The following is a 20207-nucleotide window of genomic DNA, read 5'->3' on the forward strand; positions in this document are numbered from 1 at the left end:
AGTTTATGAAGAAAAAAAGAATTCTACACTGTATGTATAGAAATCTAGAATTCATGAAGAAAAAAAGTGGGTCTACCCTGAGAAATTGTCTGATACTTGATAGATCAGAACACTGGATATGAAGAACTGAAATGAGATGAAATGATTTGAAAGTAGTGAGACCAGAAGGTTTTCATCTTAGAAAGCACTGCTCCCATGAAAAGAAAAGTAGTATCGGAGAGCAGTTCATGGGGAAGACATTGCTTGGAGGCTTAGAGGAGAAGGAAAAGAAGGAAACAGTTCTGGGAATTGTGGGACGTATAAAAAAAAGGAGTGTTTAAAGAATCAAAAGACACAATAAAGAAACCCCCCATCCCTTCCAGAATACACTTTAGGGACTCCTCTTCAAGCATCCCATCTGTAAAAAACATTTGTTATTTCTCTTTTAGGACAATCCATACACTTAAAAATGAACATAAGTTGACCGGCATTCATATAAGCTTTTTATGTCAATAAAATAGAAAGTTTCTTTTTCCATGCTGATAAAAATACCCCTCAAAAAAAAGAAAATTGAAAAATTTTAACAGAACATGCCTACACAGAAGCATTTGCAGGTACTAGAGTACATAACTATTAAGAATTCCAAAACTCAAAATAGATATGGCCAACAAGAAAGAAAAAAAGATGAAAGGTGATTGTACTCAAGACAGAAATTGTAGAAAAAGAAAAAAAGTCATCTCAGTAATATAGATATTTCAATTTGCCTAAGAGTGGAATGTTCAATAGAATAGAGGATATTAAGTAGATGAACAAAAACAGCCAAAAACAAAGAAAAAGCTAAAAATAGAAATTGATAAATATTAACATATAAAGACATAACATATATAATTTACCCCCCTGATAAAGTCCACAATGCAACAAAACAAATTTTAAACTATGAGAAAACTTTCTAGAACTAAAAAAAAAAAAAAAAAAAGACATGAATCAACCTATTGGAAGATTACATCATGTTTCTGGGAAAATTGACCTGAAATTATGAGCTCTAAAACATACCCTACAAAATTAATAGACTTAGTGGTAAAGAAAAAATCTTTGAGTCTCAAGGCAAAAAGACCAAATCAATTAACAAAGAAGAGAAGATTAGATTGGTGTCTGATTTCTCAAGAGCAATATATAAGCAAGACAAAGGGTGGAGTAAACACTGAAGAAAAAAGTCTTTTTCACATGAACAATTCCAAAATCATGTTTGACTTCAGAAACATGATGATTTAAAATTTTCATTTTCAAATCATGATACCATAATCCAAATAGATGAAGAAACTTGAGCAAGGTGACACTGTTAAAGGGTCACAGTTAAGACTAAATTAGTCATATTCATAACTTTGGCAATACTAGTATTTTTACAGGATTGTATTGTGTTTCTACACTAAAAACAAACCAGATTATCAGAAGGTTTTCAATTGGGCTTCAAATACATCCAAAGAGAACTCAGCAAATCTATGAATTTAGGTCAGATAAAAATGGCATCCATCCATTTAATGAAATGTAGGCTCTTCTTTAATGCAAAAGCAGACAGTAAACCACAATAGCATTGGCATTAATCTGTTAATATTTTTCAGCAAGATAAAGTACAAATATTTTCAAGTCATATTGTAGTTATTTTAGAGATCTATATATTTCTATCTGTCTCTCGATATATGGTCAATAGTCAAAAAAATTGACTAGTTATCACAGTATTATGTAATGAAATAAAACATGTTATATATTATAGCTGTTTTATATATTCATAAATGTTCTAACATAGTAAATGTCCTTTGTGATTCTATATATTATATGAAAAAAAATATTTTGGAAAGTGTTTCACCAACCTGCCAGAAATGTGCAAGGCAAAAAATGTTAAGACATTCAGGTAGATGTTAAAAAACACTTGAGGCAAATGCACCTTTATATTTGCAACTAGACTGATAACAACATGAAATCCAAATGTTGACCATTGCCATTTAAAATATAATTAAATTATGTGTCATGTACAAAACGCAATATGAATCCATACCTATAATTAAACCTGAATGAGAGGATTAATTTACCAAGAATATCTTTATATAAACGCTGTGAATTTTGTGAAATACTTTTAACTAACTACTAAATTCAAAATGTCCTCCCAGGCATTGCTATCTCAGAGCTACTGAATTTGTCAAAGATCACTATTATTAGAAAAAAGTTTAAGTCACTTGAAATACAGTGAGGTTATATCAATTATTATGCAAATTAGATCAAGATTGAGAGTTAAGCTAAAAAATTGGCATTTATCACTGGATTTTATACTGCCTTAGTTCTTAATCATCTGTTTATTTTTTACATATTTAAGTGAGATTGTCATTTGATGTGGGGGGCATGCACATTTCATTTTAGAGAAACCATTATTAGAAAATACGATTTAGTTCAAATATTTTAAAAACTTAGGCATACAGGGGCTAGAATTGGGATATATTCTCTTAAATGTTTCCAACTATTGCTTTAAAAATTGTTTAATAAAGGCTTTTAAAAATAATAATTAACATTGTTTAGAGAAGATAAAGAGAAAAAGGGACTAACCTGTATGATTGGGATGAGCCAAGATTACATTGATGAAATGATTTCCAGCTTCACAAATCTGTAAAACATTTTAAACTTTTCAGTGTAATCTACATGTTCTTCTTTAAAAATCATATTCTATAGGGGCACCTGGGTGGCTTGGTCCATTCAGCATCTGCCTTCGGCTCTTGTCATGATGCCAGGGTCCTGGGACTGAGCCCCAAGTCGGGCTCCCTGCTCAGTGGGGAGTCTGCTTCTCCCTCTCCCTCTGCTGCTCCCCCTGCCCCTCCCCCTGCTCCTTCTCTCTCTCTCTCAAGTAGATAAAATCTTTAAAAATTTTTTTAAAAATCATATTCTATAGATTTGCCAGTATCCATTTAATATATTAATTCCAAAGATCCAAGAGATATATTATTACTCTAATTGTAGGGAGAAGGAAGCTTATATCATAATAATGAAAGAAGCTGTTGTAGATATATATTGAATTAACATAATGAATCACATTGAGCTAGAAACTTTGAAGATATTATTGATCCTTTTTGATAACTAGGTTCAAATTCCCTTGTTAAAAATCAGGTTGTGCTGATTATATGCTTTGTACTTGTTTAGTAGGTAAGTTTCCATGCCATGAAGAGACAAGTCAGGTTGTGGAAGATAGATTTGGCATAGGTATGCATGTTCTAAATTCATTAGCACAGTAGCAACCCTGTTACTGCAAGGGTGGTAGTGTGATGCCCAGCTGGTTTCAACTCAATTTAGAAAATTGAGTGGAAGCAGTACTGTCCCACAAAGACACTTGCTGATTGTCTGTTATCTGACCCCTTGATCATATACACTCCACTAGCCGTCCTGGTCCATAGACCACTATGACGTCTAAGAAGCTCAAGTCTTACTAACATCTTCAGGGGCAGGGTTAATGTTGTTCCCAATTTGCAGGTGCCTGGGTAGCTCAGTCGGTTGGGCATCTGCCTTCACCTCAAGTCATGATCCTGGGGTCCTGGGATCAAGTCCCGCATGGGACTCTGCTTCTCCCTCCACCCCTCCCCCTTGCTCGTGATCTCTCTCTCTGTCTAATAAATAAATAAAACCTTTAAAAAAAATAATGTTCCCAATTTGCAACATGTGTCCCCAGAAGTTAGTACCCTTTCCTTTGTCATAAATATGCTTCATCTGATTAACACTAGATATGTATTCAAAATTTAATACTTTGTTATTAATAACATTGTTATTAATAAGCATCTGCCTTTGGCTCAGGTCCAATACCATTATTGTTTAGAGTCATCCAAATTTTCACTATAATATATCCCTAAGTTGAGCATGTTTTTAACTCAGTGTCTTTAATCCTATTAATCTCTTAACATATATGTGATTTTGTTCTTTTCAACAATTTCTGTAGGGATTTCTTCACATATAATAGTTTTGTAATTGTAGAAGAGGCCCTTAGTTTCTCGAGTTATCATTAGGAATAAAAGCTGAATTTTACATTTTCAGATAATAATTTTATAGTTGAACTTATTTATAGGTGAATGTGGTTAAGAGTGTGAGCCATTGTTGAATGAACTTGTGCTTGAATGCCTCATCTTTTACTTTTTAGAGATTACATGATTAAGACATCTGAAATTCCATTTCTTCACCTAAATGCTGATATTACTTTCTTTCTCATGATGGTTATTTTAGGATGATTAAATGAAATGAAGTGTCTGACATATGAATTACCCAATAAAACTGTGATAATTTTAGTTACCAATGTCATCAATTAAAAACCGGAGAATTACCCTACATTGATTAATCTTACTTCTCTAAATTTCTCTCTCTCACAATGGCAGCACCACAAAACACATAATTACTAAATTAATAATTTGGTTTTTTTGTTCAGTCTTTCTTTTGCTCTTCTTTCAGTCAAATGGTGTGTCATACTTATTTTCATCACTCACAGTGCCAAATGCAAAATGGAATATATGATAAAAAATACTTATTAATAAGCAAATTAACTTACCAACTCTATGAACAAATTATATTTTAGAAATTATGGTTTTTCTTCTGGTAAAACATATTCACTTTATGATTATCAATATTTTAAACTCATTCAACCTTCAAAATATTTTCTCCTTCCTATTTTTCACAACACAACTAGATACGAAAACATCAATCCTTTACCCAAAGTATAGGCCATGGAAAAATGAGCATTTGGTTTCAGTTAGACCACTAGCTGTATGCTAATGCCATAATTTATCATTAGTTGCCCCTTCCCGCCTGCCGCCAAATAAAACATAACATACTGAAATAAGAAATATGAGAGAAGGGGATTTAAAAAAGTGGTAAATAATCCAACTTTTCCATCTTGCTATCTACAGATGAAATGCATATCCATATACATTCTAGGGGTGGAGAGAAAAAAATCAGCTATATCTATATGTTTAAAAATACTTAGTTTATCATTAACTTAGCAAATCTGTAATGGATTTTAAAGAGCAATTGTGACTATTTTCAACTTTCACCTTAAGCACTGGTTTTAATACTCTCAAGAATGAATGTGTCTAATATAGGTTAATTGACCTAGATAAAAGTGGTTAATGTAATTTCCTCTTGGGTCAGAGCTGAGTAAGATTAGAAAATTCAGTCAGTGCTATAAAACTCAATATATGGTTTTATTACTGAAAAAAAATCAGAAGAACATTAAATGTGAAACACTGGAACATTTTCTAGCATTTCCAACACTTACACATTTCTCCTGGGTTGATTCTTCTCTAAATCAGATATCTTCCTTTGGCACATTGTATGTAAACACAGCAATTTCACAAATAAAGTTTGAGGAAGTTGCTATCATTAGGTTTGATTTTTACATTACTTAAATGTTAAATTATCTTATATAGTGAAACATACAGATGTGTAGAAGAAGCCCAACTTGCAGAGATCTACTTTTATATAATTTCTGTAATGTTCTTTCTTGCAAGCCTCAGCAAGTGGACATACTCTACTTATATAAATAGTGAAAACACTGTGTCTATAGAATAAAATCTAGGGGCGCCTGGGTGGTTCGGTTAAATGTCTGCCTTCACTCAGGTCATGATCCCAGGATCCTAGGATTGAGTCCGGCATCCAGCTCCCTTTTCAGTGGGATCCAGCTCCTTGTTCAGTGGGGAGTCTTCTTCTCCCTCCCCCTCCACCCCTCCCCCCCTCCTGCTTGTGCTCTCTCTCTCGTGCTGTCTCTCTTAAATAAATAAATTAAATATTTAAAAAATAATAATAAAATCTAAACACCCTAATACAGAATTTGTAGCCATCAAATAGTCAGGCTTTGTCATTTTGTTTTAGTAAAATTCTTTTGGTTTCCACAGTAAAAATAAGTAATTTTTATTCTGTAATCTAATAGTACTTTTATAGGAATGAAAATGAACGGGGTGCCTGGGTGGCTCAGTCGTTAAGCGTCTGCCTTTGGCTCAGGTCATGATCCCAGGGTCCTGGGATTGAGTCCCACATTGGGCTCCTTGCTCAGCCGGAAGCCTGCTTCTCCCTCTCCCACTCTCCCTTGTTGTGTTCCCTCTCTCGCATGTGTCTCTCTCTCTGTCAAATAAATAAATAAAATCCAAAAAAAAAAAAAAAAACAAAAAACTCTATTATTTCTGTATATATCTGTTCTCCCCAAATATTTTTTTTTATTTTATTATGTTATGTTAATCACCATGCATTACATCATTAGTTTTTGATGTAGTGTTCCATGATTCATTGTTTGCATACAACACCCAGTGCTCCATTCAGTACGGGCCCTCTTTAATGTCCATCGCCAGGCTAACCCATCGCCCACACCCCTCCCCTCTAGAACCCTCAGTTTGTTTCTCAGAGTCCATAGTCTCTCATGGTTCATCTCCCCCTCTGATTTCCCCTCTTCATTTTTCCCTTCCTGCTATCTTCTTCTTTTTTTTTTTTTTTTTAAACATATAATGTATTATTTGTTTCTGAGGTACAGGTCTGTAATTCAACAGTCTTACACAATTCACAGTGCTCACAATAGCACATACCCTCCCCAATGTCTATCACCCAGCCACCCCATCCCTCTCACCCCCCACCACTCCAGCAACCCTCAGTTTGTTTTCTGAGATTAAGATTTATATATGTTATTGTTATTATTAATTATCAGCAGATATAAGTTTATAATTTGAGCAATGTAATGTCTATTTCATTAATATAATTAAAAAAATTGAATCTGCCAAAATGTTTCTAACACTGATAATCAGGTTTGTTTTGAATTTCAGCTATTTTAATTTTCTCTGTTTCTAATGATAATAATTATTATGTCATGTCTTATTTATTTTATCTTAATATTTCAAGAATAAGGAAAATCTTAGATCACTATATAATTATCTAAAGGATAAAACACACTTGCATAGACATGCTATTTGATAATATAGGCCAATATTACACTCTTTTAGCGTCATAAGTTAAGTTTTATAACATGATAATATATCACTATAACATTATAAAAATTTATTCTAATTCCTAACCTCTATTTTTTTAAATTAGGAAACCCATTTATATACATTTCAATAAAAAAAAGGATAGCATGCATTGTGTTCCAGAATAAATATGTCCAATATGATAATTATGGGCTTATCAGAAAATATATATACTAACCAATACTTTTTTCATTAAGACTTTTTTTAGAGCAGTTTACAGCAAAATCAAGGGGAAGGTCCAGAGGTTTTTCATATATCCCCTGCTCCTGAACATGCGTAACTTCTCCCATTATCCGTGTCCTCCAACAGAGTGGTACATTTGTCACAACAGATGAACCTACATTGACAGATTATAATCACCCAAAGTCCACAGTTTACATTAAAGTTCGCTCTTGGTGTTGTACATTCTGAGTTTGGACAAATCTATAATGCCACATATCCATCATTATGGTATCATACAGAGTATTTACACTGTCCTAAAAATCCTCTGTACTCCTCTTGTTCATTCCTCTCTCCCCAACCTTTGCTAACCACTGATCTTGTTATTGTTTCCACAGTTTTGTTTTTTTCAGAATGTCATCTAGTTAGAATCATATAGTATTTAGCTTTTTCAGAAGGACTTCTTTTACTGAGCAATATTCCTTTAAGCTTTCCCCATGTCTTCCCATGGCTTAATAGCTCATTACATTTTAGCACTGAGGAATATTCCATTGTCTGGATGTATCATAGTTTATCCATTCATCTACTTTGGGACATCTTAGTTGCTTCCAAGTTTTGGCAATTATGAATAAAACTATTGTAAACATCCATTTGTAGGGTTCTGTGTAGACATAAGTTTCTAATTCCTTTGGGTAAATACTCAGGAGCACAATTGATAATATGGTAAAAGTATATTTAGGTTTGTAAGAAACTGCCAAACTGTTTCCCAAAGTGACTAGATCATTTTGCATCCTCACAGCAATGAATGAGAGTTTCTGCTGTTGTTCTACATCCTTATCTTCATTTGGTGTTGTCAGTGATCTAGGTTCTTGGCCATTCTGTTTGTAGTGCTAACTTATTTCAATTGGCATTTCCCTGATAAGATATGATTTGGAGCATCTTTTCATATGCTTATTTGCTAACTGTATATCTTCTTTGGTAAGGTGTCAGTTAAGGTCTTTTACCCATTTTTTAATTGAGCTGTTTATTTTCTTATTCTTGCATTTTAAGAATCCATTATATATTTCAGATAATGATCTTTTATCAGATGTGTCTTTTGCAAATATTTTTCCTAGTCTATGCTTTTCTTCTCATTCTCTTGACATCCGTCCTTGCAGACCAGAAGTTTTTTCTTTTTTTTTTAAAGATTTTATTTATTTGACAGAGAGATAGAGAGAGCACAAGCAGGGGGAGCAGCAGGCAGAGGGAGAGGGAGAAGCAGGCTCCCTGCTGAACAGAGAGCCGGATGCGGGGCTCGATCCCAGGACCCTGGGATCACGACCTGAGCCGAAGGCAGACGCTTAACGACTGAGCCACCCAGGCGCCCCGCAGAAGTTTTTAAGATGAATGAAGTCTAGCTTATCAATTATATCCTTCATGGATTATTCTTTAGTGTTTTACCTTAAAAGTCATTGTGGTACCTAAAGTCATCTAGGTTTTCTCTTTTGTCATCATCTAAGAGCTTTACGGCTTTGCATTTTGTGCTTAGGTCTGTGATCCACTTTGAGTTAATTTTTGTGAAGAGTATAAGGTCTGGGTCTAGATTCATTTTTTTTGTATGTATATATCTGGCTCCTACAGCACCATTTATTATGATTTATTTGTTCTATTGTATTGTCTTTGCCCTGACCAATACATGTCACTTTTAAAAATGAATAACTGTAGGGTTCTAAGTAAAAGTTCAGCTATTGCATTTATATGATTGCAGGATATGAAAAATAAATTTTAATAGTTATTTTATGAATTTATTTATTGCATGAAATTAATATTTTACTGTATAAAACTTGATATACTTGCTGTAAGAGATGGTATTTTCACTCAAATTGTAACTCAAGGTATTTGATTTAATGCTTAAAAATAGTTTATTTTATTTCTGTAGCCCATCTCATTACCACAATTCTAGGGATACCTGATTTATTTATTTTTTAATCCATAGAGTTTTCATGAAATATCATATAACACAAGAATGTGCCATACAGTACAAGACTATAGTCTAAAAAATAGCACCATACAGTAAAATTTTAAAGATAAAGATACTTCATAAATACTGACTATTATAATTTATTGTAAAAAACACATTTATGATGATTTTTTTAGAAGTTATTTTATATTAGCTTTCATACTATATATTTTAGCAATGATAATTTTTATCATTATATAGTAGCTGCTGATTTTAATTTAAAGTATTACTATTTTTAGGAGTTAGTCAGTATTAGCCAAAAAATAAATGATAATTACAAAAAATTATAATAAAATAAATTTGCATTAATTTTACATTATTAGGGATGCCTGGGTGACTCAGTTGGTCAAGTGTCTGCCTTTGGCTCAGGTCATGATCCCAGGGTCCTGGAATCGAGTCCTGCATTGGGCTCCTTGCACAGCAGGGACCTGCTTCTCCCTTTGCTTGCTGCTCCCACTGCTTGTTCTTGCTCTCTCTCTGGCAAATAAATAAATAAAATCTTTAAAAATAATTTTACATTATTAATTTTAAAACTAGTCTTCTAAACAAATTACTGAAGAAGCAGTACTCCAACCAAATTTAGGTATAAAAGTTGATTCCTACTTATGTTATTATTTATCTTAGATACTTGAGGGGAGTTGAGAGGAAACCAAATTGGCAAATGATGAGAAAATGTAGAGTGCTAAATTTTGTTTTAAGTCTTCAATAAAAAGTGCTGTCCATCTTTTTACTGGTGTCTATCAACAGTAGGCAAAAGATCAGAAAAAAACTCTGACAACCGAACCTGAGCATGCTGCCGGAGAATGAAAGCACTTACCTTTGGCACACGTTTCTTCCCTCATTTATCTCCTCCACAAATACCCAACATTCGAGCAGTTTCCTGGCGTTACTGAAGTTTCCATAGCACGGCCCCACTCTCCTCCACCCTTGTTAAAAGCTGTGATATATTGTTCCCAGCATCCTCTCCCCTAATCAAAAATTACTGTTCTCTGCCCAAGGTCCTTCTCCATTCAATGTTACAAGAGAAGGTGTGACTGTTTGATAAGAATGTAATTTATTACTTCTCCAAGAATATTTGCATTTTAACAAAAAATAAAACTTAATCTAAATGAGTAGATAACTAATGGTGAGACTGAAGACACAGGGGCAAAACCAGGTAGAAGAGTGATTTTCAGTACTTTGCAAACCATGTCTTATATGTTATTATTTATTTCTCTCAATTCCTACATTGTTGAAGAAATGCAAGGAAATGCAAGGAAAAAATTCCTTTTCTGGTGAAGTGCTCAATGTACAAAGAATTGACAAATCATAAACTGCTTCTGGAGAGTAAAAATAAACTGAGAGGAAGAGTGGATAAAGAAAACAGGATTGTTATTTATAAAATAGCAAACTATTAAAAATTATAGACTATATTTTGTTTTGCAGTAGTGCTTTCGTTCCTTTGTGGGTGGGCTTGGGTTCAGAGAATGAAGAGAGATCAGAGAAATATGGAGAGACTGGATTATAGTGTATCTCTACAATATTTCTAGCAGAAAAACAAAGATGTCTACACTGATGTCTTTATAAATTTGCCTATATTTGATTCTACTTCTTTGATTTTTTCACTTGTAGATTTTATGATATCAGAACATACTTGAGAGAACAAAGTCATGTTGAAAGTCAGAAAGAACTTACACAAAGGAGGAGGTGATAAAATACTTCTCAGAATATAGTATCTACATGACAAAATTCACCAAAATCAAAGATTTTCCACAAGGAATTATACCTCCCTTTGGAATACTTTAAGTATGCATTGTAATGTGTGTTGTTTTGCTTACAATAGATTTTGCTTATTATATTAGAAAACTTAGACTAAAAATAAAAGAGGAGGGAGCAGAAGAGAAAATTATAATTGTTAATGGTTAGTCCACAAAATGGATGATTCATACATGAGTAATTAAGAATTAACTAAGACCATATTTCACACATTGCGCTGTATTACCTCCTAACCAGGTGATAATCTGGCTCTACACAGCAGCAGAAGCAAAATCAACTTTAAACAGATAATGCTTTTCTCTTATGTTAAGAGGGTGCATATACCAACAAAATGAAGAACAGGAAGTTTTGCAAACATTAGCAGAGAAATTAACACTTTCAATTAAGATAGGCATTTTCTGGGGCACCTGGGTAGCTCAGATGGTTAAGCGTCTGCCTTCAGCTCAGGTCATGATCCCAGGGTCCTGGGATCGAGTCCCACATCGGGCTCCCTGCTCCTTGGGAGCCTGCTTCTCCCTCTGCCTCTCTCTCTCTGTCTCTCATGAATAAATAAATAAAATCTTTAAAAAAAAAAAAAAGATAGGCATTTTCTGGTTAAACTTTATATTATACAAGATTGGCCTATGAATTTCCCCTCTTTTTCCTCTACATAATAATAATTGATTATATTATATGCTGATAATATAAAATAATTTTAAAAGCACTTGACTTAAACATACGTGCTTTTCTTTCGGAACCATTTGCATATACATTTCTTATGATAAATGTGAAAAGCACACACGTAGACATTCAGTTATTGTGAACAAAAAAAAATTAACCTTGAAATATAGAATGTTATGCTCACAAAGATATGGTAGGCATCTTCAATTTAGGTGATATATGTGCAAACTCAACTCATTTGTTGTTATATCCAGTATGAAAATCAGTTTCCTAAAACTTACCTCTTAATATCATATTTTATTTGTGAAAAGTAAATGTGTTTTGCCTACATGGAACATTATTAAGAAATTCGGGGCTAGCAGGACTTTAATTTGTCATCACAATTTATAATTTTAGGAGACTCGCGTGACCCTTCTGTCTCATTTCTGAATCTATTTGCAACAGAATACAATTACATTCAAAATTTTGACTTTTAGGGGTGCCTGGGTGGCTCAGATGGTTAAGCGTCTGCCTTCGGCTCGGGTCATGATCCCAGGGTCCTGGGATCGAGCCCCGCATCGGGCTCCCTGCTCAAGTGGGGAGCCTGCTTCTCCCTCTCCCTCTGCCATTCTCTCCACTTGTGCTCTCTGGCTCTATCTCTCTGTCAAATAAATAAATAAAATCTTTAAAAAAAAAAAAATTTTTTGACTTTTACATAAGGTTTTATTCATATACTCAATACTATCTGTAATTAAAAGCACAGATTGTTCTTTTAATCTTAATTTAAGTCTATGATTGGAACAGTCAATATCTGTTATGTACTTAGAAATGTGGAATTAAAGTTATTACACTTACCTATTGTCTGTATTGGATTTAGTCAATGCTATTTATCACTACTTGTTTATTTTGACACCTTGGCCTTATAAGACAGAAACTCTGATAAAATTTTATGACTTGCCTAATTCTCCTTCTTATTTTTTCCCCATGTGAAATGTATTAAAAAGCATTGGTTAATAAAATCATGTGTGAATATTAAGCACTAGTAGATTAATTAGGAGGCAACGTCTTTAGAAGTCTTTGGGGAAAAATGTATATTGCAAACCTTTAGAATTTTGCTTGTTTTCAATTATGCCTCTTTTTTCACTTAAAAAATATTATAACTGCTAAGACAAGTGTTTTAAAAAGTAATAACTTTTCTTGGAGGGCCTGGGTGCCACAGTCAGTTAAGCATCTGACTCTTGGTTTCAGCTCAGGTCCTGATCTCAGGATCATAAGATCGAGCCCCACATCAGGCTCTGTGCTCAGGGCAGAGTCGGCTTAAAACTTTCTCTTCCTCTCCCTCTGCTCCCCCACCTCAAATAAATAAATCTTAAAAAAAATAAAAAAACTATAACTTTTCTTGAAAGTTTTCTTTTATACTAGAGCCATGGATTCATAGCTATACCACATTAGAGAAAAGGAAAGAAATCAAGAATATTATATAAAATGGGAGATGTGTAAATATTTACACAGAAATAACAGAAAACAAGTTGCAAAAATGTATAGTGGCTGACATTATAAGGAGGATAAAAATGAGAGAAATAATCAGGTATGAATCTAAAAATATATAAAAATAAAGACCAAATACGTGGTTATTGTTTTGTTTATCCACTAATTAATTCTTCCATTTGCTTAAATTTACTGAGTAGTTAATATACAGAAATCATTTGACTTGGTACAATGTAGGTTAACAATAAAGGCATCAAAATAAATAAACTGAAGCCCTGCAATCTATGAATAATATACACATATGGAAAGTTAAAAGGTGATGATATATTGACAATATATTTGCTTAAGAAGTTATAAAGAAATGATTTTTGTTATTCACTAAAGCAAGGAGTGTTTCTAATATGCACAAAACTAGGTGCTAAAAATATTAAAGCAGGACCTGCTCCTGCCACAGCCAACATGTAGAGGATGTAATTAACTAAAGTATTAATTTAAATACACACATGTACACACACAGGTTCACATGAGAGCTTTTAACAAAGTGTGTGTGATTTATGCCTTGTATGAAATGGTGGGGCATAAGTTATTCAATACCAGCTTCACAAAGGATATAGACTTATATATGAATCAAGAGATTTCATCAATGCATCAGGGACAGGAATCATGGGAGTTAATCTATCAAGGACAAGAATGAGGAAGAACGTGAATAAAGAATAGAAGCATGCGTTATATGGTGGAATTATATGGTGTATGAAGCAAAATATGTGTTTAATGAAATAATGCATTTCAGAAATGATAAATAATCTGTTGTACTCAGATTGATGTGTACCCAATTCAAACAATACATATGTAAATTTAAATAGAATAATCTAAATAACTGGATTCAGAACACTTAGAAAAGACCTAACTTTCATTCAAAAAAGCAGACTGTTTTCATATGCCAAAGAGTGTTTTAGATGTTCATCTGTTAGACTCATAAAACTTTTTGCTCTTAGGGGTTTGTAAGTATATAGACAATAGGAAGAATTACTATGATTTTTTTTCAAATTTTACTAGATTTCAAATTATTCTAATCATCTTTCATAGATGAGTAGAACATTTTGATTAAAAGATTTAGAGAGCTAAAAAAAATTTTAGAGAGCTAATAGCTTGATTCGGGGTAATTGTTTGACTTACTCTACTAAATATCATTAAGTATATAATATAAAAATAGATGATATTTCTACATGTGAAATCCTCAAATATAATTTGTTTTGCATTTTTTTTTTTTTTAAAGATTTTATTTATTTATTTGACAGAGACACAGCGAGAGAGGGAACACAGGCAGGGGGAGCAGGAGAGGGAGAAGCGGGCCTCCCGCTGAGCAGGGAGCCGATGCGGGGCTCGATCCCAGGACCCTGGGATCATGACCTGAGCCGAAGGCAGACGCTTAACGACTGAGCCACCCAGGCGCCCCTGTTTTGCATTCTTAATTAGCACTACAATTAGAGCTGAATGCAAGTAATATAAATAATACATACCAAAAAATTGATAGCAGATACTGTGACTTGCCGGTTTCCAAATGCTAGAAAGTAAGAAAAGAAGATGTAATGCAAACATTCATATTTTGGATTGCCACACTATAAACATAATTTAAGCAATGTTTATTGGATATTACTATCCTCTAATCCAAAGTACAGTGGTGTATGTAATTGACCCTTTGGGGTAGCACATTTGCAATCTAAGCGGATGAAAATATTTTTGCTTTCAACATATACTTTTTTCTAGTCACTTAATTATATTTAGAATACAAAAGGAATCTATTTTTAATTTGTATTATTAAGCTCTTTGAAGGCAGATTTAATCTTTCATTTGTCACCTTAAAAGCACATCATATGGCATAATATATGATGGCACCCAATGATAACTCTTGTTTTTTAACATTTAACAACAAAAAACATGCTAATAAAAACTTTTATTTTTTGCGTTGATATTTTATAATAGGTAATATTTTAAATGTTTTTTATTTTTCATCTAAAAACAAATATATGAGGCAAGCATTAATGTTCTCATCTTAAAGTAAATAAAAATTTAGGTTACATGTTCCCAAATTATATAGAATAAGGAATAAAATAGAATTTTATACAGTGCTTAAGGTTACCTTTCTCATGGTAAAGAAGGTGGAATATACAAAAGTACTAAAAATAAAATTTTCTGATAAACTCATCATCTGTATTAACAGTTGCATTTCTTTTTTTTACTTTTGTGTGTGTGCATATACATTGTATTTATGTAAACGCATTTACACAATTATAATGTCTCATTTTAAATCTTGCATAATTTATAAGAATATATTTAAAGGCATTTCTAATATTATTAAACGTTCATTGTAAAAGCTATGACAATATCTGCATCATAACGTATAACGTGGCTAGCTCTAAAAACATTAAATATTATCTCACTGCTGCATAATTAGTGCTACTTTAATTTTTTGTATGATAAATAATACTACTTCAAACATCTTTCTTTGTAAGTCTTTTATGGAAGTTCCATGGGTTAGAAATTTTAAGGATAATTTAGTCAAAAGTTATGTAAGTATCTATGCATGGATATATGTATACATACATGTATATATATACATATACATATATATATCCATAAAGCATATATATAAAATATATCAAAACAATTGAATGTTTTGTTTTTATAAAGTACATATATCTAATTATGAAATAAAATACATTAATACATTAATGGAGAAAATTTGGAAAATAGATAAAAATGTAAAGGGAAATAAAATACATTAAAATCCCATTATCCATGGTAAATCAGTTAAAACTCAGATTTTCGCTTGGAAATATACATATTTGTTATACACTTTTTACAGTATCTTATAAAACACTTTTTAATCATTTATTCCTTAATATTATATTTGCCATATAACTAAGCAACATTTGCCATATAATTAAACATTCTTCTCTAGCTAAATCAAAATATATATATTTTTTATTTATGCTACTTCTAGACAAAACTTTATTCATTCAATAATAGCTATTAGGAATTTATAGGACAGGCACTATAATGTGTGCTTGTGATAAAATCAATTATAAACTAAGCCAAGGAAACAAATAATAATCACAAGATAACAAAGGGAAGTGTGCAACCCTGATAAGTGTTGGCCTTACTAAGAAAGGCCTATATAGTATTTAATGTAAGAGCTAAAATGAAGGATTTAATCAGGGAGATCAAGGAGGACTCTCTGAGTACATGGTTGAACTCTGATTTAGAAAATGAAAAGATATTAAATAGACAAGAGAGGGGTTCAGAACATTTCATGTAGCAGGACAGTGAAAATATACCTTGTTTTCATTTTTTAATAAGAATAAATAATGATGTGATAAAAACAGGTACAGGGACAAAGAGTATAATTTTTAAATATTTTTAATGTTTATTTCCAGAAAGCAAAGCTACAGAGACTGTAATTTGAAACAAACTTTCTATAAAATATTTTAGCCATCATTAAAACTTTCTGTAATTTTTTTTTAAGATTTTATTTATTTATTTGTCAGAAAGAGACAGAGAGCGCGCACAAGCAGGGGGGAGGGGCAGAGGAAGAAGCAGACTCCCCGCTGAGCAAGGACCCCCCCCCCCAATGCAGGACTCAATATCAGGACCCTGGGGTGAAGACCTGGGGTGAAGACCTGAGCCGAAGGCAGAGGCTCGACCGACTGAGCCACCCAGGCGTCCCAAAACTTTCTGTATTATTTTTATAATTTTTATAATATTTTACATTTGGCGAGAAAGAGAAAAACAGGTTGTTTTTATTTGATTGCTGCTGATACTAACATTTATGTATTAAGTTTTCTGAACATATGCATGCCAGTTTACAGTTAATGGAATATTCTTGCCATTGGGCAGTTTTTTATTATCATAATTTGTTTCCTATTTACTTTAAAATATTTTCAAGAAGTACAAAAAATTACTTCCTTAATGGTATATGTGGTGAAAATACATAATAATAATATGTAGTATTTTATTCAAGTTAGTGTGTGAAAATGTACAGATGCTATTAATTTTATGCAGTCAAATCTGTTGAGAATAAGACTAGACATGATATTTATTCACTTTCCGGTTGGAATCAGTATTGTAATGTTATATATGTTTTCACAGAATTTAAGTCCTACTTACATCTTATGCATTTAAGAGTCTTGAGCACAGTAAAATTAGACTTTCAGGGCCTCATTTTCCTAATCATAATCGGGAATATTAGCACTTACATAATAATGTTTCTTCTTACAAAAGAAACAGAAATTTTACAATTATTGACAAACATTAAGTTTTCGATAAATATTTTGCATATGTTAATAACAATCAGCTTCTATTATTTTGTATCAGATACGTGAATGTAGCATTTTTCAGAGGTTCCTCTTAAACACCTTGTGGAGCAAAAATATCTGTCCATTAATATTCTAACGTTAGTAGGTACATCTTCTGATAAAATATTTTTAAAAAAAAATTTTATATAATATTAAGAAATTTTCCCCTTCAATATTCATAGTTAATTGTTAGTATTTAGAAGAATTAAAGTTTTGAACATTGCAATGATTTACTTTTAGCACACTCAACTAGATTTGCTGATCTTAGCAAAGATTTTGTTGTTGGTACTTCAAGCACAGATATTAAGATGGTTTAACTTATTTTATAAAATCTAAAATAAATCTTGACTACTCCATTCATTTCCATTTCAAACTTCATAAACACCAGAAATAGACCACAAAAAGAAACCTGTCAATTAAATGTGAAACCTCGACCCTTGTAGCACCCTTGTAGCTCTGTGTGTGCCTTGAGGGCTGCAGTAAAAGCTGAGGAGAGAAACGTCCACGGCAAATAAAAGAAATGGAATTCTTAGATGAGGACAGCTATTTTTCTTCACTTTTATGAAATGAGGATTTAGGTTTGGTCCATTGTGTTTTCCACCAAACTGCTTCATCTGAGTCAATGGTCAGGACATTTAATAAAGTTATAAACAGAAAACAGTATGTTACAGAAACAAATTGCTTCTATCTTTTCTTATTGAATTACATTTAATATAATAATTACATAATTATTGTGTATTTTAAAAATCCTGATAGCTGATTTTATATGATTGATTTTGTGACTATATGGAATTTTTCTTTTTAATCTTCATTCTTTCATTTTACTATCTGTCATTTTGGAGGTTTACAATCAACTCATATTTTTGCTAGAGTTCCTATGGAGAGAAAATAAATCAAAGTATGTCGGTCAAATTTGTTTTTTTAAGTCTACATAAAAATGTAATAGAGTATGATATGGAAGCTATTAAAAATTGACATTTTTGGGTGCCTGGGTGGCTCAGTCGTTAAGCGTCTGCCTTCGGCTCAGGTCATGGTCCCAGGGTCCTGGGATCGAGTCCCACATTGGGCTCCCTCCTCAAGGGGAAGCCTGCTTCTCCCTCTCTCACTCCCACTGCTTGTGTTCCTGCTCTCGCTATCTCTGTCTCTGTCAAATAAATAAATAAAATCTTAAAAAAAAAAAAAAATTGACATTTTTTTCATTATTTACTTCTTTTTTTTAAGTGTGCCAGGTTGTTCATCATTTCTGTGTAGTGTAGAAAAGAGTTTTGATGTTGGCAATTTAGTATGTGTTTAATTAGAAAGAAATCCTACATACATGGTGGTGTATACTGTGGGTGATTAATGTAGTAGGCAATCCAAGAAGTAAATCCCCAATAAAAGGCACAGCCCTACAAATAAAACATAATAAAAGTTAATGAATATATATAAAATCTATCATATCATTTGAAATCATCCCAGATACTTATATGCCACACTGCAGCTTATTTTATGAAAAATGGTATGTTCTAAGCAAGATAAATGAAATGACGCCTCACCCAATAAAGTAGCATTTTACAAGTACCTACTTGATATCACTAAGTAAAGGCATTACTTTGCTCAACCCTTATTAATATAAATGGGTACTTAGGTTATAAGGCAAATGTAACACTATATTTTAGAAATATTTTTCAAGAGTAGTCTTTGACTATCAAGTAATAAATATAAATGAAGTAATAAAATAATAAATAATGTATTACATAAAATATATTAATATTCATTTTCCAACAGTAAGTGAATAAGATAATGAATTATTTAATCGTTAGTAAAACATATCTTGATAGATTATAAAGGGAAACATCCTAATTCAAAAAGTCCTAGGCTATAATACTGATCTTGTATTGATATGATAAATTTTAATATCTTCTGCCAGAATAGAAGCTAGTCTAAATGATTTTTGAGGTTTCTAAGAGTTTTGGAGTTTATTGCTTTATTACAGTGACAACAATAGAAAGACTTGTTGAAATTTTTACAAAACAGGTATTTGTCAAAAAAGACAGGAAATTTTTAATAAGGAAATATTTCCTATTGAAAGTAAACTTTAAATCGGAAATTAAAATAAATTGGAATTAGAATTGGAAAATTGAATTGCAGCATATCATCCAATGTACATTTCCACTTCAATATTTCATAAAACTTCCCATTTTCTTGACAGCTATTTGATGGGATGGTTATTAACTCCTGCATTCACCACTTTTGGAAGAGCAAAGACACTGTCATCACACTGACAACTGTCATAAATACAGGGTGTGTTTTCAACATTGTTATCACACAGATGTATTTTTACAGGAGGGTTCATATATGACATCCCCCTTCCTCAAGCGGCACTTAAAGAATCTGAATTCAGTGCTAAGTATTTCCAAAATTAAAGATACCAGAGAATACAGGGCTTGTAACAAAAGGACATGGCAAATCTTTTATGTAGGGTTATTGGTTGAACACAGCTCCAGTGAAATAGGTCACTTAGGAAGTGGCATCTCAGGAGCGGATGTTTAAGATATGCTGACACTATTGAACAGAAAATTCTAAGCATAAGGAAAATAAACATGATTTTGTATCATTTTATGGATGACCCAATACACAAAATTTCTCAATAATAATTAAAATTACAAAACATATCAATCCTCACCTTTATCAAATTTTTCAAAGGTGTATGTCCTGCAGAAACTTTATGAACAAATAAGGTTTCCAAAAGATATCGTATATAGTGTATACAATGACAGAAGCAAGCCAAGCTAGAAAGAAAATAAAACATGAACATATTAAGTC

General features: G+C 32.4%; 1 protein-coding gene across 1 annotated transcript in view; it reads right to left on the reverse strand.

Annotated features, from left to right (window-relative positions):
* The window catches only part of TECRL (trans-2,3-enoyl-CoA reductase like), a 116578-nt gene that overhangs the window by 6386 nt on the left and 89985 nt on the right, over nt 1-20207 (reverse strand). Inside the window, exons 6-9 of the mRNA XM_032398024.1 lie at nt 20068-20173; nt 18718-18790; nt 14568-14611; nt 2575-2632 (exon numbers count right to left, since the gene is read on the reverse strand). Of these exons, the coding sequence (XP_032253915.1) occupies nt 2575-2632; nt 14568-14611; nt 18718-18790; nt 20068-20173 (281 nt within the window). The remainder of the gene's footprint in view (nt 1-2574; nt 2633-14567; nt 14612-18717; nt 18791-20067; nt 20174-20207) is intronic.

The sequence above is a fragment of the Phoca vitulina genome, unplaced genomic scaffold (genome assembly GCF_004348235.1).
Source record: "Phoca vitulina isolate PV1807 unplaced genomic scaffold, GSC_HSeal_1.0 scaffold3, whole genome shotgun sequence".
Classification (NCBI taxonomy): domain Eukaryota; kingdom Metazoa; phylum Chordata; class Mammalia; order Carnivora; family Phocidae; genus Phoca; species Phoca vitulina.